At 44.3% G+C, this 26330-nt stretch overlaps 1 protein-coding gene across 33 annotated transcripts in view; it reads right to left on the bottom strand.

Moving 5' to 3' along the window:
* The window catches only part of Clasp1 (cytoplasmic linker associated protein 1), a 207252-nt gene that overhangs the window by 156552 nt on the left and 24370 nt on the right, over positions 1 to 26330 (bottom strand). For all 33 annotated transcript variants that reach the window (XM_085840302.1, XM_085840310.1, XM_085840351.1 and 30 more), the window contains exon 2: positions 20670 to 21148. In XM_085840302.1, coding sequence (XP_085696428.1) covers positions 20670 to 20864 — 195 coding nt within the window. In that variant the 5' untranslated portion in view covers positions 20865 to 21148. The remainder of the gene's footprint in view (positions 1 to 20669; positions 21149 to 26330) is intronic.

Below are 26330 nucleotides of genomic sequence, written 5' to 3'. Positions count from 1 at the left end.
ACAGGAAGGAATATGGACAAGATTACACAATAGCAACTGGGCACTGTGACACACACCTTTGATCCCAGCATTCAGAAAGCGGAGGCACGTGGATCTCTGAGTTTGAGGTTAACCTGGCCTACAGAGAACGTTTCAGAACAGCTAGGGCTACAAAGAGAAACCCTGGCTCAAAAAACCAAACATCAACATGGGGACTACAATTAAGGCAATGTACTGTACTCTTAAAATCTGCTAAGAGGGAAATTATGTCTAGTGTTTGAAACCTGGCCAGCTACTTGGGGCTAGTGAAGTCATGGATCTTAATGGAGAACCTACAGCCATCACTTTACTAAACCAGCATAATCCCTAACTACGTTCTAAACATTCATCCTATTACCCACAGAAAGTGTAATTCTCACCTCTCATCAAGAAAACTTCTCTTTGCAACAGACAGAGACCATTATAGAAAACCACAACCAATCAAAATGCAGAATTTGTGCAACTCTGTCCCCATGGATATAGCTACAAAACACTCCATCACCTATGGCTCAGGAAATATTGCAGAAAAGGGGCAGAAACAGTTTTAAAGCCAGAGTATAAGTGAATTTGCTAGGAGATTATAGCACGTACATATTTGAATACATTGCACATGAGAAGCGGATCATTTCATATGTTGATTTAAAAGATTGTGTGCACGTGCACCTGTGTATATGTCTCTGTGTGAGTATGTAGGTGTGTATGTCAGAAGCTACACCATCAAGTCCCACCAGCATGGCTGACTACACATGAACTGACCAAGGGCAACGACAATACGTTACTAACGATGCTAGGATGGATGGAGAAAGCCCATGAGACCTTGGGCTTATACAAAGCACTACAGGCAACAGGACTGCTGAGAGCAGGAGAAACAGTCTTCCTGAGAGAAAAGCACACCAGTGGGTTATCCAGCACACGCTGCCCTAAAAACATACATACAGGTAATTGTACACACTGAGCTGCACACACATGCATGTTACAGCAATTTATGAAAAAAAGAGGCCATGAATCTGAAAGAGAGCAAGAAGGGGTATATGGGAGGGTTTGGAGGGAGGAAAGGGACGGGGAAAATGATGCAGTTATAATCTCAAAACATTAAAATTTAAAAATTGACAAAATTTATTACCAAAAAATTAACTATGTGAGGTAACATACATATCATTAGCCATTTGCTCTATGTAGCCAATCTACAGCATGTAAATATTTGATATACTGCATATGAGAAGGATATCGTTTCCTATGTTGATTTAAAAGATTGTATGTAGCCAGGCAGTAGTGGTGCACACCTTTAATCCCAGCACTCGGGAGGCAGAGGCAGGCGTGTTTCTAAGTTTGAGGCCAGCCTGATCTACAGAGTGAGTTCCAGGACACCCAGGGCTACACAGAGAAACCCTGTCGGGGGGGGGGGGGGACGATTGTGTGCACATGCGTCTGTGTCTATATGTCTGTGTCACAAAAATGTAGATGTGTATGCACCTATGCATGCAGATGCAGAAGTCAGAGCAGGACATCAGGTGTCTTTCTCCATCACATTACCATCCTCACATTACCATCAGACAGGCCTTCTCACTGACCTGGAAGCTCGACATTTCAACAAGGCTAATGGCCATTGAGCCCTTGGGCTCCACCTGTCTCTACCCTCCTGATGCTGGGGCCAGGGGTCTATGCAGTCATACACACAGCTGAGGAATCTAAGTCAGGTGCTCATGCTTGCAGGGTGAGCACTCTTACCAACCGGGCCACTTCAGAGCCCTGGAGGCTTTTTCTTCCCACAATGTAATTTACTTTTAAGTATGTGTGCATGTAGCCATGAAGTCCAGAAGACGGTGAAGCTGGGGTTACAGGTGAGGGGAAGCCACTTGAGGTGGATGCAAGAGCAACAAGTGCTTTTAATCACTTAGCCATGTCTCCAGCCCTGGAGACAGTTTGGTGTTTTCATCTTGTTTTTGAGATTTTTGATAGGATGCTTTGGAGCCAACCGCTTAGAGAAAAAGCCAGAAATGTGTCTGATTCTGAACCTCAGAGACCACAAAGTAAAACAGGGAAAGAATGAGAGCTGCAGCAGGGAGGCAGGCTTGATGACCAATGGCCACCTTCTTATCTGCCAGCCATGTCTCCAGCCCCTGGCAACTGACTTTTAAGCACACAATTTCCCAATGTCTTTAGATTACAACTTCCCAAGGACATTCCAGATGTAAGAATAATAAACTATATGGCTTTTTCCAATGATGGTGAGTCTTGGTTGTCAACATGACTTGCTTGACAGAAGTTAGAAAAGCAGTGAAGCTCACCTCCTGTATGTAAGGGTGTCTAGAGATGCCTGGAATGTGTTAGCTATCTACGGAAGAAACACCTTGATTCAGACAGTATTACCAAAGGCTTCGCACATGGGTAGAAGAATAGAAGCACACAAAGCACACAAAGCACACAAACTGGACCTTTTCCAGTGGGCACATTTTTGCTGATGGGAATGGGAATGGGCTTGGGAATGCAGAGTACTCTGAACTCAGACTTGGCACTGCAGCCCTCTATGGAGCTTCCAGATCTCTGGCACTGGACTGAGGCTGGGTCACTGGTACTCTTACTCTGAAGTGTCCAGATTTTTAGACTACATAGATATTTGTCTCCCCAGCTCTCCAGCTCACAGACAATCATTGTGGGACTACTCAGCCTGACTCATGTAAGCCAATCTAATAAACTCCCCTTAGAATAATTTTGCACATTCTATTCTACAGATGATCCAAAGGACATCTAATTACATATACTCTATTCTACTCTTCTGCAGAAAATGAATACATTTGCTTAATCAAATGCCCATGAAAGTTGGAGTTCTTAAAGGACTAGACTTCTCCATGACTTGTTATAAAGAGGATTGAGGGTCTGGCATTCCTTTATATGTGTTGGGATTTCTTCCCATATAGAGCTTTATCCTCTTGCCCAGCTTCTTTTCTGTTGCTACGACAAAACACACTAATGAACAGAATAATGTAGAAAAAAAACCTAATCATTAGATATTGATTTTTTACTCCTTCAAGACAGGGTTTCTTTGTATATCCCTGGCTGACCTGAAACCTGCTCTGTACACCAGGCTGTCCCCAAACTCGGAGATCTACCTGCCTCTGCCTCCTAAGTGTTGGGATTAAAGGTGTGCACTCCCACACCTGGTTGATTTACTTAAAGCACTGGCTGTACTGCCTATTTGCCAAGCATAACCTCACTTGCTTCCTGGAACAAAATGACCTGAAAAAACAGCTAAAACCCTGGCCACTGCCCTTAACAACCTGCGGACTACCATACACGTGTCAGTAATTCTTACCCACCCCACCTCGTGGTTTTACAACATAGAATGAGAATACATACTGGACCTGACATTGAGGCCTTTCAGGAGCATCCTGGCTTCAGTCCATCAGTGCATCTCCTCTCTTCCACATTGGTATTAGTGCTTATTCCAAAAAGAAAACCATGACGCTGACAAATGCAATTTAGACCCTTGCTTTATCTGCTCTCATTAAACTTTCTCCTGTCTAATACACTCCAGGACACCTGCCTAGGGAAAGGTGCCACTATCAATGAGTTAAGCCCTCAGACATCAATTAACAACCAAGACAATACCCCCACAGACACAACCTGTAAGCCAACCAGACCCAGGCAATTCCTCAGCTTTGCTGATTCTAGGTTACATCAAGATGACAATTTTAAAAACAAATCATCAGCCAGTGTGGGGGTGCACGCCTTTAATCCCAGTTCTTGGGAAGCAGAACCAGGCGGATCCCTGTGAGTTTGAGGCCAGCCTGGTGTAGAGTAAATTCCCAGCCATCCAGGGCTGAGAGACCTTGCCTCAAAGAAACAAAGTAATCACACTTCTTTGAGCGTTCTCTTTGAAAGACAAAAAAAAAAAAAAAAAAAAAAAAGTGGTATTCTTCACAAGCCATAAGATCCTCCCCCTTTGCAAGTAATTTAGATTATATGCAATAGTTGTGTAGCCAGCACTTGCTAATTCTAAAGTACTTCAGCATTTTAAAAAGATACTTAGGTGGGGGCTGGAGAGATGGCTCAGAGGTTAAGAGCACTGACTGTTCTTATGAAGGTCCTGAGTTCAAATCCCAGCAACCACATGGTGGCTTACAATCATCTGACGCCCTCTACTGGTGTGTCTGAAGACAGATACAGTGTACTTACATACTTACATATAAATAATAAATAAATCTTTAAAAAAAAAAAAGATACTTAGGCCATTAACAGCTACTCCCCATCACCTCCCAATCCTAGCAAGCACAATGCAATGCAATTCTTCCTAAGGCCACTCCATCACTGAGGAAAGGAGAAAGATGAATGCACTCACGCCTAAGCCACAGGATCCACAAGAAGAACATGCTTCTCGGCCACATGGCTCACTGTGTCCTGAGCAATACATGCTTTTCTGGAATTATTCTCCCACTGGACAGTAAAATCCAAACTAACAGATTTGGCTCACTCTTTCTGCACTGCTAATCAACTCTGAACATTTGGCCACGGCATATTTTACCATCTTCTATCTAAAAATTCTAAACAGAAACCAAAAAAAGAGAAAACTACAGCAATCACACACACACACACACACACACACGTACACGCTAAGCTAAATGTTAAAATGTAGTAAAAGAAGTAATTAAAATAAATTCACACCAGTATTTGCTCATTTAGCTGGCAAAACTCATCAAAACAGTTCTTATACTAAATGCAGACTTTCTACACATATTTAAGTTCAATGTTAACAGCATCCAGATGAACATCTACAGAGTATAAAGCTAAAAAGCTAGACTTACTCAGCAAAGCCTTGGTCCTAATCAAAAGCCATCATTTCTCATTTTATGTGATTATTTTTTCCTTTTTAGCTTTCACATACTTCTTTCATGAATGCATAGACACAGAACATGCATAGAAAACACATATTTGATGCCCACAGACTCTGTTATTTTCAAGCAATTGTGATGCAGAGTTACTGCCAAAAGCTGCACTCCAGTCTGAGGAAAACACCATTACGTCATCAGGAACAAGCAGACAATGAACCATCAATTCTTCCAACCACTTAGAAATGAAAGGTCATGCCTTCAATCAGTTAAAAAGCCTTCTCTGTCTTATCCTACGTTCTGACCTCTAACGTCAAAAATCGTGAAGCAAGAAGATTCTCTTTGTGTAACTGGTGTGTCCCTTTATTAATGACTCTCAGATAGATGAATTTCTGATTCACACCCTCTTCACAGGCAGCCCAGGAACCCAGACTGCAGGCTGAAAGATGGCAGATGCTATGAAATCCAGTCCCTCCATTCATTTAACTCCCTCCTAACAGGCCCTGTTGTTCTTAAGTTCTCCTCCTACACTTGGTCTAAGGGGACTGTTAGAACAGAGTGCTAGCCCATATAAAAGACCTTGTGCTTTAAAGGATGTTTGCCCTATTTACTTGTGGTCATCAAGTCAAAGCTGGTCACTGTGGTCATAAAGTGTTTTATTTGTTAACAAAGTGTTGGCTGCAAAGTGTAAGAGCCTGGTTCAGATCCCCAGCACTCATTAATGTAAGCCCAGGGTTGAGCGGCTAGGACAGAAGAGGATCCACCAGACTGAGTCAGCAAGCTCCAGGCTTAGTAAGAGATCCCGCCTCAAAAGACAAGGCGGGACTACAGAGATGGCTCAGTGGTTAAGAGCATCAACTGCTTTTCCAGAGGTCCTGAGTTCAATTCCCAGCAACCACATGGTGGCTCACAACCATCTGTAATGGGATCTGATGCACTCTTCTGGTGTGTCTGAAGACAGCTACAGTGTACTCATGTACATAAAATAATCTTTAAAAAAAAAAAAAAGCTGGGCATGGTGGCACATGCCTTTAATCTCAGCACTCGGGAGGCAGAGGCAGGTGGATTTCTGAGTTCAAGGCCAGCCTGGTCTACAGAGTGAGTGCCAGGACAGCCAGGGCTACATAGAGAAACCCTGTCTTGAAAAAAACAAAAACAAAAACAAACAAAAAAACAAAACAAAAAAGGAAAGATGCTTAAAAAAAAAGACAAGGTGAATAGTTGAGGAAGACACTTGACTCAACCTCTAGCCTCTACAAAAAATGCATGTGCATGTATGCGTGCGCGCGCGCGCGCGCGCGCACACACACACACACACACACACACACACGTCCATATGCAGGGGGTGGAGTGGATTGTTACTCTTCTATATATCTGATAAATTTTTTATAAAAAATTCTCCCCCCAAAGCTATGAATTCCTGCCCACTGCTGTTAACCCAACAGGAAGATCAAGATGTTTTAGTTTCCTTACTCCCTACACACAGAGATTACAAACAGGGATACACCTATCAGTTGCAGGATGGACAACAGACTCACTGGCATTCAAACACACTGCCCTAGAGGACACTGCTTTACCTGGAAGAGTCTCAGAACTAACTGGCCTATGGGAGGAAGGCAACTGAGGTAATAATACAGACCAAACCCTGCCACACAGGGTAAAGCTCCCACCTGGGCAGTGCTTTTCTCCAGTCTCCTTTCCATCATAAGCAAACTAAACACTTCATAATTCACTTCTTGGCTTTACTCAAAGCAAAATCATCTTCCTTTTTCCACAGGGCACCCACCTATTTTACCCAAGCAATGGAAGATCACACAATTTACAGAGCACCACGGTGAGGGAAGGAGAGAGAATAAGTATGCATTCTAGCATAACAGTTTCCTCCTGATTTGAAACATCCCATCTAGCAGGTGGCTCCTTTAAGCAGGAAGGTAAACAACTCAAAAATATGTTCAGGAAGTACCTGAAACTGACCAGATTCGCTAGGCCTGTCCCTGCCTGAGTATATAATAAAAGCTGGGAGTCCTTCTCTGACAAAGTAAAGCTGAATTGCAAAGAAGACTCTCAGAGGAGAAAAGCTAAAAAACTGACACCAATAGCTGCCTGGAAGATGTTTAGAGCAGAGTCACTTGGAAAGGTCACTCCCAACCTGTTGAGCTACCTGAAGGCTGGGCAGTGTGCTTTGTGAACTGTCCCAAAGCTGGGGTGGGCCGTGGTGATGTAGCTGTCCTTGAGTTGTTTCTGCTCCTGTGAGTAACCCCTCACTCATACTGCTCTAAGTAACTCCAATAAACTCACTTGTTCACCAAGTTAGACTCTGGTGGCATCTGTACTTTGCTCTCTCATTGTCTCTCTCTCTCTGGGGTGAGCAGATGTGTGTGTTGCATCTGCCCAGGAAGAGTTTGTCACACAGCACAGTCTAACTCCAGACTTTCAGGCTCCTAGCTTCTTTATTACAAATTGCCCAGTTCACAGGAATAGAGTCACTTTCACAGAAAACAGCAGAAAAGAAAGAAAGAAAGAAAGAAAGAAAGAAAGAAAGAAAGAAAGAAAGAAAGAAAGAAAGAAAGAAAGAGTACCAACCAGGAACCGATGAGTTGAAGTACTAACAACACAGAAAGTCTGTTCTAAGCATCTCAGCAGCACAGGAGCATCAGCCAACAAGTACAGAATACAAAGCTAGACCAACGAGAGAGAGGTCATGATTTCAGAGTCATCAGCAAGATTTAAAACACAGCTCCCCAGAGAATCAGTCCAATAGCTGTCCCCTGTTGATGTCCCCATTTCCAGGTATGCATTCCCTGCCCTAAACAGGATACATCTACTTTGGGAAAGAGCAGAAGAAAAACAAACAAAAACAAACAAACAGCATTTTTCACTTAAACAAAGGGATCAAGATCTCAGTCTAGGGCTAGTGAGATGGCTCAGTGGGTAAGAGCACCCGACTGCTTTTCTGAAGGTCCAAAGTTCAAATCCCAGCAACCACATGATGGCTCACAACCACCCGTAATGAAGACAGCTACAGTGTACTTACATGTAATAAATACATACATACATACATACATAAATCTTTTAAAAAAAAAAATCTCAGTCTAAGAAAATACACTTCTCCATCAAGCTACCTGACGGAAGGAAGAAACTGCCACATTCAGCCCAGCCCTCCACTTACAGACATCTCTTAACAGACAACAGCGCTGGGCAGAAAGAACACACCCAACACAAACAAAGCTGGCCTGTGTTCAGAACTAATAGTTTTGAGGGGGCTAAAGTTTTTAAACAAAAGTTCTAAAACACTTTTAAATTCCAAAAGGCCAAATATATGTTGCATACATGTCAAATGCCTGAAATTAGAATGCAGAGGAGGTAGAAGACCATCCTGGACTATATAGTAAGGCTCCACCCCAAACCCTTCAACAGTGCATGAACCACTGCACTGTCCTGACTCCACTAGGAGGCTGGTACATGTCAGATAGACCAAGTTTCTTGACTTCAGCTAACCTCAAGGAAAGCAGGGAATTGGGTTCCTGAGAAAGGGTGTGGCCAGATCCAGGGGAGAGCTAGGTCCTAAGGCTCCCTTGCCTAGCCCTGCTCCCATATCTCCCCTTCCCACTCAGGCCTAACTTCACTTGGTTCAGTTGCCATTCCTCACTTATAAGATACCCGAGGAGAAGCATTGGAAATGTAAATGAAATAAGTACCCAATAAAAAAAAAAAAAAAAGAAAAAAAAATACCCGAGGCGAGCACTATACAGTTCTTGTGATAGTGTGTGTGTGTGTGTGTGTGTGTATGTGTGTGTATTAATGTGAGTGCAGGCGCACTCATACCATAGTATGCAATGTGGAGGTCAGAAGACAACTTTAGGTGGACAACTCTCTACAATGGGTTCTAGGATTCAAACTCAGGTTTTCAACCTGTTCACAACCCTTTATAAAGTTCAATATATAGATAGTTCATACTTCATATTTTTAATATACATAAGGAATGGAACCAAATCTAAAAACAGTATAATAACCACCAAGGAGAAGTTCCTAAGTTAAAAGGAGTTGGGAAAAAAAAGATAATGTCTCGCTTAATGATGCAGCTAAAAGTCGTAAATAATAAATGACACACAGAAAAGAAAATAAAGTATAACCACAGTGTACTGCACCAGCCATGGAACTCTTGGCTCCACCTCAGGCCTGTCAACCCCCCTAGACATCCAGTAAATATCCTTTCCATCCTTTCTCTGTGGCTGTAAATAATAAAACAGTTACTTCAGACATAAGACTAGCAGTGGCTTTGGGGCCTGGGAAGATGGCTCAGTGGGGAAATATCTTGCTGCACAAGCATATGGACCTAAACTTGGATCTCCAGGGACCTATAGGAGAGCTGGGCATCATAGCAGGCTTCTAGAATGCTGGGGCAGGTAGGTCCCAGAAGTTTGCTGGACAGACAGTGTAGCTGAAATGGCAAGCTGCATGAGAGACTTCGTCTTAAAAAAGAACAACAATCTAAGAAACAAACGGTTCAGTGGGCAAAGGCCAGTGACCTGAACTCCATCCATAGAATCCACATAAAGATGGAAGGGAAAACTGACTTTACAGAGTTGTTCTCTAACCTTTACAAGCAAACTATGACATATACCCACTACCTGAAGCATTCACATATATTATAATAACTAAAATTAAAATAATATGCTCTGATGTATATTAAATGACAAAAATTAACATTAAAAATGCCTTCATAGCTACATTTCTAAATCATCAAAATTATTTCATGGGGATTTATTTTCTTAAAAATATCTTCTATGAATCAAAAATCAGATTTATCATATACGCTATTCATATTAAATACTCAATAAATTACATTCTGAAGCTTGAAATTCTGAATAATTCCTAAATTCATTCTACTACTTTGTATACTCAGACTGTATCCACACAAGAACATGCATGCACAAACACATGGATGCACATGCACGCACACACACACACACACACACACACACACAGTTGCTTCTTTTTGTCTCTTGAAACAGCCACTAACTGTGACCTTTTTTCTTCATGCTCCCATAAGAACTACAAAAACTGCTGAAAATCATCAAGTATTGCCGATTGCTTCAAAGGCAGGCTCAGAAAGGCAAGGCAAGTGTCCCCTTTCTGTTGGGTTTAAGGCCTATTCCACAGGAAAGAATTAATTCATGTCTGGTGCTATAAACACAGTCAAAAGCCCATGAAGTCATGCCCCTAAGGTAAGACTACTACTGTTATCCATGTTGCCAAACTGCCCTCTAAGTATCTATGTTCATTCCCATGGCTTAATGCTGTTCTCAACCTTGGCCAGAAAAGCTTCATTTCACACTGGGAAGCATTTAACACAGAGACTCATGGCTGGTCAAAGTGTTGAGAATTTAGGACTTAGCCCTAAATGGGACATTTATGTCAGCTCGGAGAACATCTTGGAAAGGATAGAAGAGCCACATGGAGAAGAGTGCTGTGAACATTGAGTTCTAGACAGAGCTCAGCTGTTGTATGTGCTATGCTAACCTGCACAAGATCAGTCACATCACAGCAACAGTGCTAACCAGACTCAACAAGTGGCTTTAAAATAAAGGTTGTGGGGCAGGGGAGTTGCTGTCAAAGTGTGATGAGACAGGTTGGTGGGTTAAGAGGGACATTGGGAGTAGATATGCTCAAGATAAGCAGTGTGTATGTGTGTGTGTGTGTACTGTATAAAACTGCCAAAGAATAAATGATACTTTTAAAAATAAAGTAAAACCTGCCTGACATGCCTAGTGTCACATAACCTCAGAGGTGTTTCTTCCAAACTCCTCTTAGAGAGTTTCCTGGGGTGAAGACTGAATAATCACAGGCTTATCACAAAACACTTCCCTGAAGATCACAGCGCACTGCATTCAAAGCACTTAAGGGTGGCTGGCAGTCAATGAGTACTTAATAAATGTTAGTTATTGGTAAACACTAGCTTTCAGGCCTCATCAGCCTCACTGTCAGCTGCACGCACTCACCCAGCTGTTTCTTTTTGTTTGCTTTTGGCATTCAATTAATGAGCTCTCATCTGTATCCTTATTTACATTTTAACTTCTAGAAACAAGGCAAAGTATAACCATTGTATTAAAAAGAACAAGCAAAATCTTCCAAACACCGGGGTCCTCATCTGGTGGATTTATTCTGGAAGCTTTTACACACACTCTTGACAGGATCCCCAGCTAGCTACTGCTCTGTCCAGGGACTTCATTACCAACAATGCACAACTCAGGACTTCATATCTTATTACAGAAGACCTGAGTCTCCTGTCCCTGGACATAGGCTAGTAGGCAGGACTACAGTAAGGCATGCAATGGCGACCCCACACGAAGGTTGCTATCGTTTGACCCCATTTATGAGTCTTCATTGACTTCTTTACTGTATCTGCCCAGCACTGTGCCAGCTCCTTACATACACTGGCTGGATGCTCAAGGTAACTTTATGTAGAAGGCAGAATTAGATCCATTACATAGACGAGGATGTTACCTTCACAGCACAAAGGGTACCTGCACAAAGTGCAAGGCCAAAGGGGATCCAAATAGTTCACACTCATATCTTAATTATTTTCAGTACAGCTTGTTGTCTGTGCATATGCCTACACACACACACACACACAAGCGTGCATTTAGAAAAAAGTCATCAACTACAAACATCACAAAGACCGTTTTCACTTGACAATCCACACATTTTCTTGGAATAACATGCCCTGGGTTATCTGCTTTTGCTTAGCTCACTACAGCCTTTCTAGTCACAGGAGAGGCACCTATTTTAATTGAACCACAGAAACTAACTTCTAGCAACCCTTATGGCAACACTAAAGGAAGGCCTGCAAAAGCCTCCTTCCAGGTCTTCTAAAGGGCACATCACTTGGTGGAACCAAGCAGTCAGCCAGAAAAGAAGCAGAAGTCATTTAGTCTGAACCCATTTAGTCTGGCTCTCTTCTCAAGGACAAGGGAAGGAAACGTGAGCCTCACGGAAGGAGCCAAGGCTGGGAGATAGGCAAGAGATAAGAGGCACCTCCCTATTTGTCCATACATCCCCCTCCAGCACATAAATGCATGTGTCACTGAGCTCTGAGATGTAGCTTAGTCAAAACTAACCTTTCTACAGGCCACAGAGATAGTGCTGCCCAGAGGGGGACCAGAAAATGCTGCTTGTAACTTAGCTTCTCATTCCTCATGGCCATACCTCACTTTTCCATCGAGGTCATTAACTAAGGACGCCCTACTAACCTTTTTCATCTTTCCACTTAAAGCATCCATGCTCATTCTCATGGGACAATTTACACTGGACTGTTCCTGATTGCACTCACATTGTGCAACGTGCTCCTATCCTCCTGTATGCTCTAGCTGCTCCTCCAATCACTGTAACGGCCTGTAGGGCAAGGAAGCTACAGATGCTAATTTAGGAGGAACTGGGAAGCTTCAAGTTCAAGTTCCCAGCAGTGCGGCAGTGAGACAACCATGGACAGAAGTAGACTCACACAAATTACATTAAACAAACCTGCTCAGCCTAGACGCCAGCCACTTAGTGTAAAGGCAGAGACCACTCCCATCCTCACCATACAGTGTGACTCCATATGCTTAACCTTGGATATTGCATAAAGACTTTGTTCAAATTCCAGAAACCTTACTTATTAGATCATCATTACCCCAAACAAGTCACCTGACTTGTTTGAGCATCAATTTTTTCATCTGCAAAATGGAAATAATAGTATGTATGCACCTCATACTGTTTCTGGCACATGGTGAATGTATCCTAGCCTCAGGCTGCCATTATCATTTCACAATATTGCACATAGGTCCACAATTGCTTATCTAGAACTTGAAGACAGGTGTTTTGGGACACAAAATTTTGGGAGTGATAGGGAGGTAAACCACAGTGTATTATATAACCCTTGTACATTCTCTGAGGTAGCAACAACAGTCCTCCTTCTGGTGAAACATGTCCTAGGCAACTGGTAAATAAGTAAAGCCTCGTGACAGTTCTGACAAAGTTATGGGGAAAACTAGGTTTTTAGGGCTTTGGAGCTATGAGGACTGATGAGAAAGGTCTGTAATTCAGACACAACTGTGCTGCTCTAGGATGCTAGGAGAAAGCCTGTAAGGCTGTACTCACAGAAGCTCTGCCCTCCTCCAGGGTGCTAGATGGCCACAGAGCTCACCAAAGGCACACACACTGTTGAGGATAAGAAGATATGCAGCCACACTGCGGGCAGAGTAAAAGTGGCAAGATTGGTGGGAGAAACTACATGGCTAAGTCCCTCTCAGTTGCCTCAGGCTGCCACAACCCTCCAGCCTCCTGGAAGGGATCATTCTCTTTTTCTTTTTTCTTTTTGGTTTTTCGAGACAGGGTTTCTCGGTACAGCCCGGGCTGTCCTGGAACTCACTCTGTATACCAGGCTGGTCTCGAACTCAGAAATTCACCTGCCTCTGCCTCCCAAGCGCTGGGATTAAAGGCGTGCGCCATCATTCTTAATTTGGAACACAACAGTGAGTGGGAACATGATGGCTTTGAATATGTGCATGAACATACCTAGCATCCTTCCCTTCCTTCACTTGTTCACCACTGAAACCAGAAAGGAAAGACCAGGGGCTGGGAATCCGAGCACTCAGGAGGAGGCAAAGGCAGGAGAATCTCTGAGTCCAGGTCAGCCTGGTCTACAGAGAGAGTTCCAGGCCAGCAAAGGCTATACAGTGTGTACTGGCTAGTTTTGTGTCAACTTGACCCAGATGGAGTTATCACAGAGAAAGGAGCTTCAGTTGAGGAAGTGCCTCCATGAGATCCAACTTTAAGGCATTTTCTCAATTAGTGAACAAGGGGGAAAGGCCCTTGTGGGTGGTGCCATCTCTGCACTGGTAGTCTTGGTTCTATAAGCCAAGGTTGAGCAAGCCAGGGGAAGTAAGCCAGTAAAGAGCATCCCTCCATGGCCTCTGCATCAGCTCCTGCTTCCCTGACCTGCTTGAGTTCCAGTCCTGACTTCTTTCAGTGATGAACAGCAATGTGGATGTGTAAGCTGAATAAACCCTTTCCTCCCCAATTTGCTTCTTGGTCATGATGTTTGTGCAGGAATAGAAACCCTGACTAAGACACAGTGAAACCCAGTCTCAGGAGAAAAAAAGGAAAGGAAAGGAAAGAAAAGAAAAGAAAAGAAAAGAAAAGAAAAGAAAAGAAAAGAAAAGAAAAGAAAAGCTCACTGAAAGCAGCCATGTTCAAAGTTTGGAAGTTTCATTTTATTTCTAAAGTGGGAATAATCTAAAGAGAAACCTCCTGAGCAAGAAGAGCTTCCAGTCTCCCATGGTCACTAGAAAACTAGAAACAGTCAGACACTTCACAGGTTATTCCAGGTTAAGAAGCACCCTTTCTGGATTATGAGTATTTAAATTACATAGAATGTGTGTGTGTGTGTGTGAGAGAGAGAGAGAGGAAAGAGCAAGCACAGGAACGGGTCACACATTGTGAAGGTCAGAAGACAACCTTAGACAGTCGGGGTTATCTCCTTCCACCGTGTGAGACTTAGAAATGCAACTCAGGTCATTGGGCCTGTGCACAAATGCCTCTCCCCACTGAGCCAACTTGACAGTCCTGTACTGGTATTTAAATAACCAACTACTGAACCCTTAAGATGACTTGGAATCCTGGGCAGGTGGGATGGCTCAGTGGTTAAGAGTATTTATAGTTCTTGCAAAGTTCAGTTCTCAGCATCTACATAGTGGCTCACAAATATCTATAACTCCAGTTCCAGGGGATATGATGAGAACACCAAGCACACACATGGTACTCATACATGCATGGAGGCAAGACACACATAAAATAAATTATTTTTAAAAATGACTTGGTGTCAACACTAGTCATCTACTATTGCTTTCCACCTTATTGAGACAGGGCTCTCACTAACCCTGGAGTTCATGGATTCAGGGAAGCTGGCTGGTCTCCACTTCCCCCAGCCCCTGCATTGGGGTGACAGATATATGCCACTGCATCCAGTCTTTTGTGGGTGCTGAGGAATCTGAACTCAAGTCCTCATGCTTCCAAGAGAGACACTTTACTGACTGAGATCTCCAGCCCCCTCAAGATGACTTCTACCAATCAAGAAAGGTCACTGTACATGACAATGTCAGCCTAACAGAACTCCAGTTGGTATCTAAAAGTCTGAAGGAGAGGGCTAAAACAGACAAGTGTTCCTCAAGTAAAGGATTAAACATAAAGTGCCCTGATCTAAACTAATGCCACTATCCCCAAATTACATGTAAATTAGAATCCACGCTTTTTTTCCTGATGAATCATTAATGGTTCCCATGCTGAAGAAAAGGTGTTCACCTGAGTCATATCAAAGGTATTCAGTGTTACTGAGAACAGGGCCAAAGTTTCTGTGAATTAAGTTTTGCTGGGACATGGCAAAGCCTATTCATTCATGTGTTAGCTTAAGCTGTTTTCGTGACTCAAATTACCTGACTATACTGACCTGTCTGGCCTTTAGGATCTTATGGAAGACTGGAGCAGGAATGGAAAGGACCCCTACTGAAGACTTATTTCCATAACCACCAGCAGGAATTGCCTCATGTATAAAATTAAGATGCTTTTCTGTTGATTTGCTAAAGCACTGAATAAAAGGGGCTTGAGAGATGGCTTTGTGGTTAGGAGTATTTCCTGCTCTTCCAGAAAACCCAAGTTCAGTTCCCAGCACCCACACTGAGTGGCTCACAACTGCCTGTAACTCCAGCTCCAGGCAATCCTTAAATACCTGCAGCCACATGCATGGATAATCAAAATAAGTCTTAATCAAAAGAACACTGGCCAAAAGAAATTTGGAAAGGAAAAGGTTTTTGGACTTATTTATACTTCTAGATCACAGCTCATTGATGAGGAAAGCCACCGCAGAGGCCCTAGAGACAGGAACAGAAGTGGCAACCATGGAGGAAGGTAGATTATTGGCTGGCTTCCCCTGGCGTGCTCAGCCTGCTGTCTTAAATAACCAGAAACTGCCTGCCCAGTGGTAGCACCACTCACAGTAGACTGGGCCCTCCGACATCAATCATTATTCCAAAAATGTCCCACAGACCAGTCTGATAGAAAAAAGCCAAGTCCTCAGTTGAGTTTCCCTCTTGCCAAGTGTTAGCTCCTTTTCTGTTGCTTTGATAAAACATCATGGCCAAGGCAACTTAAGAGAAGAGAATTCTTTTTCTGGGCAAAGGGTTCCCGAGGGAAGGCATGGGAACAGGCACAGTATGCTGATCCCTTCCATCTTCAAATGCAAACATGAAACAGAGCACAAACTAGAAGTAAGCAGGGAATTTTTCTCCCAAAGCCCTCAGTCCCATACCTCCTCCAGCAAGAGTATACCTCCTAAACCTCCCCAAGGTGTGCCAGCAAGTAGGGACCAAGTCTTCAAATGCCCCAAACCATGAGAGACCATTCAAACTACCATAGCAGGTTAATCTCGTTTGTGTCAAGTTGATAACAAACAAGGTCCTTAGAGAAAACCAGGCAGGCAGGTGCTTGCAGCTAAGCCTGAAAATCTGAGTTCAACTCCTAGGACCTAGATGGTGGAATAGGAGAACAAATGCCACAAAGGTGTTCTATGACCCACACACGCGTATGCGTGAGCATGTGTCTGTCTGTCTGTCTCTGTTTCACACAATTTGTCTACAGAGTTAGGAAAATAAAGTAAATTTATTCAAGACCCAACCAAACCAGTATCATGGGTCACACCTGTAAATGCCAGCACTTTGAAGGCACACACAAAATGCCAGGCATATGAACCAAAGAGTTCTAGGCCAGCATGAGCTTCATAGTGGGGCGATGTCTCCACGGCATTCATTTACCTTTCCTGTTAAGAAAATAAGGACTGGGAAAATCACTTGGTCAGTAAAGGCTAGCCAGGGAGGTACTTAAATCTGAGTTGAGTTCAATCCCAGTATCCACAGAATGCCACCGATGAGGAGGTGCTGACTAGAAGATCCCTGGAGCTCACAGACTAGCCTGGCCTCTGGCCTGCACACACAACCCTCCCACACACAAAGGGGAAAGAAAGGAGTAACACATAAGTATTATCGCTTAAGAAGGCCAAAATTCCATCATCTTTTTCTTACCATCCCTTCAGCCCTTACTCAAAAAGAATCTACAAGTACATCTTCAAAGGCTACCCTCTTCTATTCCTACTATTCTAAAATTAAAGTCTAATAAAATGTACCTCAGGTTCTCAGAAATCCTAAGATTAAGAAAATTAAAGGAGGAGGACCCAAAGGAATTAGCACCCAGATTTCACCACCACAACTGCTGAGCAGTCTACAGTTCAAGTCTGCCCTGTATCCAGTATATGCTGAGCCCCTACCAGGCCCAGGCTCTAGGCTCCAGCTGGGAGCAGGGCTGTCTCTGCACTCAAAGAACAGACAAAGCCAGCACCTCAATACCTCCAAGGGAGTGGGGCTCTATCCAGCAGGACTACAACCACAGAACAGCCCCAGGCTACACAGCCATCTCTATTAAAGCAGCAGACATCAGAGCACTGAAGGATGCAGCTCATTCATCTCATCTCATCTGCACCGCACCACACAGCACAGCGCAACAAAAGCTTAGAGGACTAGGTTCCAAGCAAGCTGGTCCTGAACCCAATCTTTTTCACTGTCCTTGTCTACAGCCTGCTCTGCTTACAATTACTGCCCCAGTCAGGCGTGGTAGCACACACCTGCTGTCACCCCCAGCACTTGGAAACTGGAGACAGGAGGAAGATCAGCAAAGTTCAGGCCAGTCTGGGCTACACAGAAGACCCTGTATCAAAAAGAAGAAGGAAGAAAAAAAGGGCAGGCAAGGAAAGTGGAGGGAAGGAGAGAGAACATGGAAGAGCAAAGATAAAAGAACTGCTCCTGAGTGCTAAGTCCTAAACCTTCCCTCCTGTGACTTTACAAATCCATTCTGAAAAGACTGAATTCTCCAGATTCTGCAGGCGGTAGTGCTGCTTATGTGTGTCTTGCCCAGAATCCCACGTAGTTCATGCAGGCACATGCTGTACCTGAGTAGGGAAGCAATCACAAGTTCTGACCAGCACCCCCACTAGACAGGAGCCACCACAAAGGAGCTTAGTATGCAGCAGGCAAGAAATAACTGAGACCCACTCTCTCATTCAGTGCTCATAAAAACTTTATTATCTGGCTGGGGAGACGGCTTAGGGGATAAAGTACTTGCCACACATGCACAAGGACCTGAGCTCAGCTTCCCAGAACCACATAAAAGCTAGACATGGAGGTGCATCTATAATCTATGGGAAGATGAGAGGTGGAATCAGAAGGCTGTCACCCAGAAGTGTATACGTCAGCTAACCTGCTATATGCAATAGTAGTGAGCAAGAAGAGACCCTGCCTTGTTTTGTTTGTTTGTTTGTTTTTTGTTTTTCGAGACAGGGTTTCTCTGTGTAGCCCTGGCTGTCCTGGAACTCATTCTGTAGACCAGACTGGCCTCGAACTTAGAAATCCACCTGCCTCTGCCTCCCAAGTGCTAGCATTAAAGGCACGCGCCACCACGCCCAGCTGAGACCCTGTCTTAAACCAAGGGAAAGGAAGGTAAGGACTAACACCTGCACACACACCATGGCATATGCACACACACACACACACACACACACACACACACACTGTGGCATATGCACACTCCCATACACACAAACATGCACACACACACCATAGCATATGCACACTCACATACACACAACCATGCACACACAGACCATGGCATGCACACTCACATACAAACAACCATGCACACACACACCATGGCATATGCACACTCCCATACACACAAACATGCACACACATACCATGGCATATGCACACTCACATACAAACATGCACACACACACACACAAACCTTTTAAGAGGCTGAAACAGAGGCCTAGAGGTTAAGAGCATTAACTGATTTTGCAAAGAACCCACGTTTGGTTCCCAGCATCCACATGTAGCTCAAAATCATCTGTAACTCCAGTTCAAAGAGACCTGATGCTCTCGTCTCTCCTCCACGGGCACCATATACGTGTAGAGCACAAACAAACATGCAGGCAAACATTCATACACAAAATAAAAATAAATCTTTAATTATTAGTAAATAATTTGGTTATCCTGGCATGATAAATGGGGAACCTGAGACATTACATTGCTCAGTGAAACAGGCTCCACAGGTTGCTAATTAACAGCAGTATTATTCCAGTCCCAACCTTAACTGGCCCCTTCCTAGGACAGTCAGCCTCAACTCAAGTACCAAAACTCAAGTGAATACAACTGGCCTCAGGGGAGGGAGGAAGCACCTTTGCTGAGAACAGCAGTTAAGTAAACATGGACAGGCATCCGAGGATATTGCCAGGTGGCACTGCCTGGTGGCATTGTAGGAAGGGAAGGAGGAAGTAAAGCCGACTGGCCAGGGGTCATGCACAAGGTCGGCTTCCAGCTTCTGAAAGCATTCTTCTTCCTCGGAGATATTACCTTAGCTAATACCAGGCTTGCTAAATTTCCTTACAGTACCCTTCAGTTTCAACCAAATGCTTCTTAATATACACACAGGAGTACTGGAGCCATGATACAAACAGACAAGGTAGCCTGTGAGCCCTCAAAAGCACAAGTGGACTCTGTCTGACCTGAGAGTACCAGGCAGCCTGGCCATGGAATGCACTCGTTAACTTCTGCCCAATAAGTAAAACTGGCAGGATCTCAGCTCAGCTTCAAAGACAGGAAGGAGTCGGGCATGGTGGCACACACTTTTGATCCCAGCACTCGGGAGGCAGTGGCAGGTGGATTTCTGAGTTCAAGGCCAGCTTGGTCTACAAAGTGAGTTCCAGGACAGCCAGGGCTATACAGAGAAACCCTGTCTCGAAAAACCAAAAAAAAAAAAAAGACAGGAAGGAAAACTGTAAACCCAAGGGTGAATGAACTACTATGTGCTAGTAACATCTTTAACAAACATAGGAGCTCAGTGCTCTTGGTTCAGACTGGGGCTTGAATGCATATGGGAAGCAAAGCAAGAGGAATCCTGTAAGGACCAGTTCCGATATCCAGATCAGCCTGAGTCTGTAAAGATCTGCAAGAGACCAGGCGTCTGTGGCCCCTTGACAAAGTCCACAGAACAGAAAGCTTCCTTCCCCTGTTAATTGAACCCTGATGTCAAGGGATGAGAGGAAAGATGCAGGAGGGGCCAAGGCAAGGACACCTCTCCAGGGCTTCAAGCACCCTGTAGTTTGCATTCATGAAGCTCAACCCTGAATGGTAAAATGCTCACAACATAAATAATCTGTGGATAGCCACCTCCTCCACACACCCTCCCCCTCCCCACCTATCTTATAAGAGCTCTAATCTTCACATCTGAAAACTATCTCTTCTACACCACTACCCATGGGTCAAAGGCACTCCTTGACAACCCAAATTGTTTCTGGCCAGGTCCCAGTAGACTTCAAAACCGTAATTTGAAAGTAAAATGCTATACATTCTGATCCCTGAGAGATCAGTGAAGACACCTCTTATTCATGAACGGCCGCTCACCACCTTGTCAAAGTCTCCTCCCCACAAAACATGATATAAACTTCAACTTCAAGGCTGCAAATGTTTGTAAACACCCACATACCTTCCCTCATGTTTTCCCATAACTTTCAAGACAATCGCCCCCACATGTCTTTCCTCATGTCCTTCCCATAACCTACATAAGTGTCGTATTGAAAGTCAAGGAAGCAGGCTAATACTTTCCAATGGATTGTTTTCCGGACGAATCTTCATCTGCCAAGACAGTCTTACCACCTTCAAGAGCATCTCCTAAAGTAAGGCTTACCTTGTAATTGCTAGAGTTCACCCAAGAGGTAGCGAGTCCATCCACAAGCTTATCTAACATGGTCTGGTCATGCTCAAGGTCAGCAGACTTCTGTTTGTCTGAGAAATAGTCTATGAGTTCCTGGCCAACCTGCAGCCGCTTTCCCACATCCTTCTGCAGCACCTGGGCCAGACAGGACTCCATTCGCGGTTCCATGGTAGGATTCAAATCCAGATCTGGCCAAGGCTAGAGGGCGGTCAGGATGACTCCCTCCCGGTAGCCGTACCGGGAGGTGGCCTCTTTGTTTGCTGAAGGCTCCTAAGAGTGTGTGTCTCAAAGATGCAATCCCGGGAATGGCAGCAATGCACCATGTGTGTCTGAAGAGCAGCTGGTAGGATATTAAAAGTCCAATTTAAATAACTAGTAGGCAATAAAGGAGAGCGTGGCGGAGTGATGATCTACAACTGGGTCTGAAATACTTCATAATTCAGCAGTCCATTCTGCAAAGGAAGACAGGAGAGCAAATGAGCCAGAGAGCAGAACACTCAAATGTTATCAAACAGTCAATCAGAGACAAAGAGCGCTTGCTGCAGAAACACTCTTGGTCACACATGGGGTGTGAAGCGTGAACACTTGGCAAATGGATCAAAAACACATAATTATTAGTTTTATTAACAGAATGGCAAAGCGCAAACAATTGAGCCAGTGAGCTACATGCTTGGTAAACTGGTAGTTTTCACAGTCCCCTGACTTGTAATCGTACCAGTCAGGAAAGCAACCTTCTGTCTCGGCTGCCTTCAGTTTTGCTCCCCCTCTGAAAGTGCCCACAGGTAACCAGGCTCACTACCTTACCATCTGCCTTTCAAGAAACTCAGTTCTGGGATGGGACAGGCTCCTCTGAATATCCCTAACCCAAGCTTGGTCACATTAACCAAAGTCAAAGGCTGCATCTAGGCTGTTTTTCCTGCTCTGCAGGAAGAGTGTCATGATGGGTGGAACAGAAACCTCCTTCCCAAGCAAAGGAGACAAAGAGAGACAACCGGAGAAAAGGAGATAGGCTGTTGACACCATGTTCCCTGTTGACATCATTTCCACTTGGGATTACTACTGTTTTTGATATCAAATAAATTCTCAAAAATCACATCTGGGAACTGTAATTGCATGGGAAAAAAGTACTAAAACTGAGTTTGCAATTTTTGCAGTCCTGAGACTTGAACATAGGAACAAGTGTTCTACCACTGAGCTGACTCACGTTCAGTCCCATAAATTCCTTTCACTAGACAGATTTAAGAGCTAACTAGTTAACCATAGCTGGCAGAGTAACACATTTCTTAACTTCTCTTTCCTACCATTAACTCCTTTCATTCTAATCTAGGAAAACATACAGAAAACCCAGCATCTCAGAGCTGAAAGATAGCTGGGGTGAGGTTGGGGGAGTGCTTGTTACGCAAGCATGAAGACATGAGTTCAGATCCCAGCACCCATGTAACAATGGACATAGGTCTTGCAAGCACCTGTAACCCCCAGCACAGAGGAAGGCAGACACCTGAAGATGAATGAAGCCTCCAAGCTTCCAGCCTAGGCAAAACACGTACACTCCAAGTTCAGAGAGAGGCTCCACAGCAAAGGAATAACAAAGAGATTGAGGGACACACCTAGTGGCCTGTGGCCTCTGCGTGCACACAAAGGCACACAAGTGTGTATAACACACACACACACAGAGTGTAATTTAAGATGAGGCCCAGAAGGCTGGAGAAATGGCTCAGTGGTTAAGGGCACTGACTGCTCTTCCAGAGGTCCCAAGTTCAATTCCCAACAACCACATGGTGGCTCACAACCATCTGTAATGGGATCCGATGCCCTCTTCTGGTGTTCTGGTGTCTGAAGACAGTGACAGTATACTTATATAAATGAAATAAATAAATCTTTTTTTTTTTTTTTAAAGATGAGGGCCAGGAAGATGGCTCCATGGATAAAGATACCACACAAGCCTGTTGACCTGAATTCAATCCCTAGAACCCATGTGAAGACTGAACAAGAAAACTGATTCCACAAAGCTGTCCTCTGACCTCTACAGATGTGTCATAGCATACACAACCACCCTTGTAATATATTTTTAAAATATAAAAATTAAAAGTAAAATAAACACATTGTACGTGGCCCCAAAGTCTGTGTTTCTTCCCACGATGCCACCGCCTCACTGAGGTTTCCAAGAGCAAATCGCACGTATTCACTGTTCCACATCAGTTAGAGCACGCGGACCATGGACTCAAAGCACTGGTCAGGGCATAAGCACTCGGAAAGCTCTCAGGAAGCAATATTCCCTGGCAATGGCAGTAAGGACTGTTAAGTTGCCGACCTATCTGCATTCTGATACACCAAAAGGTTGGGCCAAGATGCCTTCCCTGCCAAGATTAGACTGACTTGCCCAGAAACTGTACCAAGATAAGCTGTCCTGCTCTTTAAAACCAAAGGTGAAGGATGGTTAGGGACCTGCAAGAGCCTGAGACACCAGAGCACATGTAAAAAGATGGTACAAGAGCACTGGCCTCCCAGCCCGTGTAGGAGAGACAGGAAGGTGCTCTGAAGCTTGCAGGTCAGCTAGCTTAGCCTCAGTCCAGCTAGCTTCACCTGAGTGGAGAAGCTCCTGACTAGAGAGACCCTGTCTTGAAAGAAGGTACCTGAGCTTGTCCTCTGACCTACATGTGTGCTGTGCCTGCACACACACCCACAGGCACACATATCAACAAACACGCGTGTGTGTGTGTGTGTGTGTGTGCCTGTGGATGTGTGTGTGTGTGTATGTAAGAGGGGACACAGAAAGGGTTGGAAAGAGAAAAATAAAGGGGGAGAGTTATATAATTATAACTTAATTAAAATAAATTAACACCACCTGAAAATGTCTCAGAAACTATGTAGAAAATGGGTGATGCTGTTAAGTAGCCAATCCTGGAAGGCAGATTTGGTGGAATTCACTCGCACTGAGTTCCAAGCAGCACGGGCCTGTCACTCAGCATCTCTTCCCACAGTTCCTGCAGCAATCGCAGCACAGCATGCATTGCAGCAGGACCCTCTGGTTTCGTTCAACCTGTCCCACTCTTCTCTTTCTTGCCAGGCTGTGTGCCTGCCTGGGATGCCAGAAGGCCACCAACACGCAGCTCAGTGAAGGCAGAACCATTCCAAGCTAGGGGTCCCAGGACGTGTTCCTCGGGGCAAGAAATAGCACTATCTGGGATGAACGCTGTGGTTCTCAACCTCCTGTGTACCCAGGTGCTGCAGGGGACCTCGAGGAGTTGGGAACATCTTGGGGGGGAAAGGGATGTCCATAGAGTCCGGGACAGGGAATCCAGTTTGGTCCGAGGGAGTGCTGAAAGTAATGGAGGGGCTGGAAGGGACACCCCAACTGCCACCCCATGGCACTCCTTGATGAACAAGACAGTCCTTGCTTGTCCAAACTGCTTTAATCACGGTGGATTGGAATGCATAGGTCTCACTTGGGGTGAACAAGGAATTACATACCTTCTGGAAGGAATATCCATCCAGGAAGTGAAACTCACTGGCTAACAACACTCAGGGCCTATCTAGATAACTCCTTAGCATAGAGAACTCCAGGTTTTTATGCTATATTACTGGCTGTCCTGGTCCTATAATGGTGTAATAGTTACATATTCCAGTACAGGTAGAGCCTGGCAAGGAGCTGGTTCTAACGCTTGCTGTTCTCAATTATGAGTTATCCCAGTTTTCTGAACTTGTTTCAACCTGACCAGTTCTGTCTGGTGGCATGGTCAACAGGCCCCACACCTTCTCTTTCTTCTCCCACCCAAGGCCCACACATTGCAGCCCAGCATTCAGACATGAACACCACACAGGTCCATGGGAAGACAGGTGTTGAACTACACTGTCTGCTAAAGCAAGGCCTGGTGAGCCAAGGGGTCTTAGTGCCCAGAACAAGGAAGAGTCGGGCAAACAGGAAGACGCCGAAACATTCCTAGGGACGCAGCAACACCTCAGCTGAGGGCACTGCACCTCATCCGTCAGACTAAGCTCCAAGCAGCCCAGCCCAGCCTTTGTCACTCACCTGCACTGTTAACTGAGCTAACCCCCTCCCTCCTTCCTCTAGTTTCCCCCATGGCTTCCACACCCATGGAGATGACTTCAACTCCTCCTTTTTGTCTCCTCAGACCTTAGCCTTCAACCTACCAGCCATCTGCTCCAGGGTACACACTCTCCCTTCTACTGGCTCACTGCCAGCTGTGTAATGTCCCTTACGTCTTCAGAAGGCCCTCCCTGCCTTCCTTCTAGCAGTGAGACGGTTAGCAGTGACACATCTTTAAGCAGCTGTCTAGGGGGCTGGACAGACAGCTCAGCAGTTTAGAGTGCTCGATGTTCTTGTAGGGGACCCAAGTTCAGTTCCTATCACCACACAAATTAAAACTTCAAAAAAAAAAAAAAAAAAAAAAAGAGAATCACTTCTCTTTCTACTTCTCAGAACTCTCTCAGTGACCAAGAGGCATGTGTACAGACAACAGCCATATGGGAGGTGAGCGTTTGTAACACTGTTCTCTCTGCTTCGATGTGCTACAGACTGCCCATTACTTTAAAAAAGGTTTAAACTTACGAAAAAGTACTGTAACACTTACGTTTAAAAAAGAAAAAGGAAAAACTCTCCAGCGGAGCGGGAGAGATGGTCAGTGGCTATGAGCACTTGTTGCCCTTACGGAGGGAGGACCAGGGTTCAGTTCCCAGCACCCACACAGCAGCTCACAACCTCTGTAACTCCAGTTCCAGGGGATCCGACTCCCTCTACTGTGCAGGCAAACCTACCATATACAGTTTTTTAAAATGTTTTAGAAAGTTAAAAGAGAGAGAGAGAGAGATACTAATAAATATGTAAGCTGCCAAGGAAATAAAATTATATTTAATTATGCTATATGATATACCTATTGTTTAAAAGAGGGTAGAACATAAAATATTGAAGTATAAGCTAATTAATAAGATCATGAATGCTTTCTTTTCTACTGAATAGTTCTCTTTCTTCTTACTGTATTTCTTTTAACATTTCACTTAGCGTGCGCACACACTACAGCATGCATATGGAGGTCAGGACAACTTGCAGTAGCTCTCTCTTTTTAGTATGTGAGTCTAAAATCACAGATCAGCACTCTTGGCAGTAAGCACCTTTATCCACTAAGGCATCTTACTGGCACCATTTCCCGTATTTTTTAGAGTTCTGTAGGCTTCTTGTATGTTCATGGGCATCTCTTTCTTTAGATTTGGGACGTTTTCTTCTATAATTTTGTTGAAGATATTTGCTGGTCCTTTGAGTTGAAAATCTTCATTCTCATCCACTCCTATTATCCGTAGGTTTGGTCTTCTCATTGTGTCCTGTATTTCTTGGATGTTTTGAGTTAGGACCTTTTTGCATTTTACATTTTCCTTGATTGTTGTGCCGATGTTCTCTATGGAATCTTCTGCACCTGAGATTCTCTCTTCCATCTCTTGTATTCTGTTGCTGATGCTCGTATCTATGGTTCCAGATTTCTTTCCTAGGGTTTCTATCTCCAGTGTTGCCTCATTTTGGGTTTTCTTTATTGTGTCTACTTCCCTTTTTAGGTCTAGTATGGTTTTGTTCAATTCCATCATCTGTTTGGATGTGTTTTCCTGTTTTTCTGTAAGGACTTC

Source organism: Mus caroli, unplaced genomic scaffold (genome assembly GCF_978045245.1).
Source record: "Mus caroli unplaced genomic scaffold, Mus_caroli_1 scaffold_1, whole genome shotgun sequence".
Taxonomy (NCBI): Eukaryota; Metazoa; Chordata; class Mammalia; order Rodentia; family Muridae; genus Mus; species Mus caroli.
Note: the sequence above shows the minus strand (reverse complement) of the source record. Positions and strands in the feature narration are given on the sequence as shown.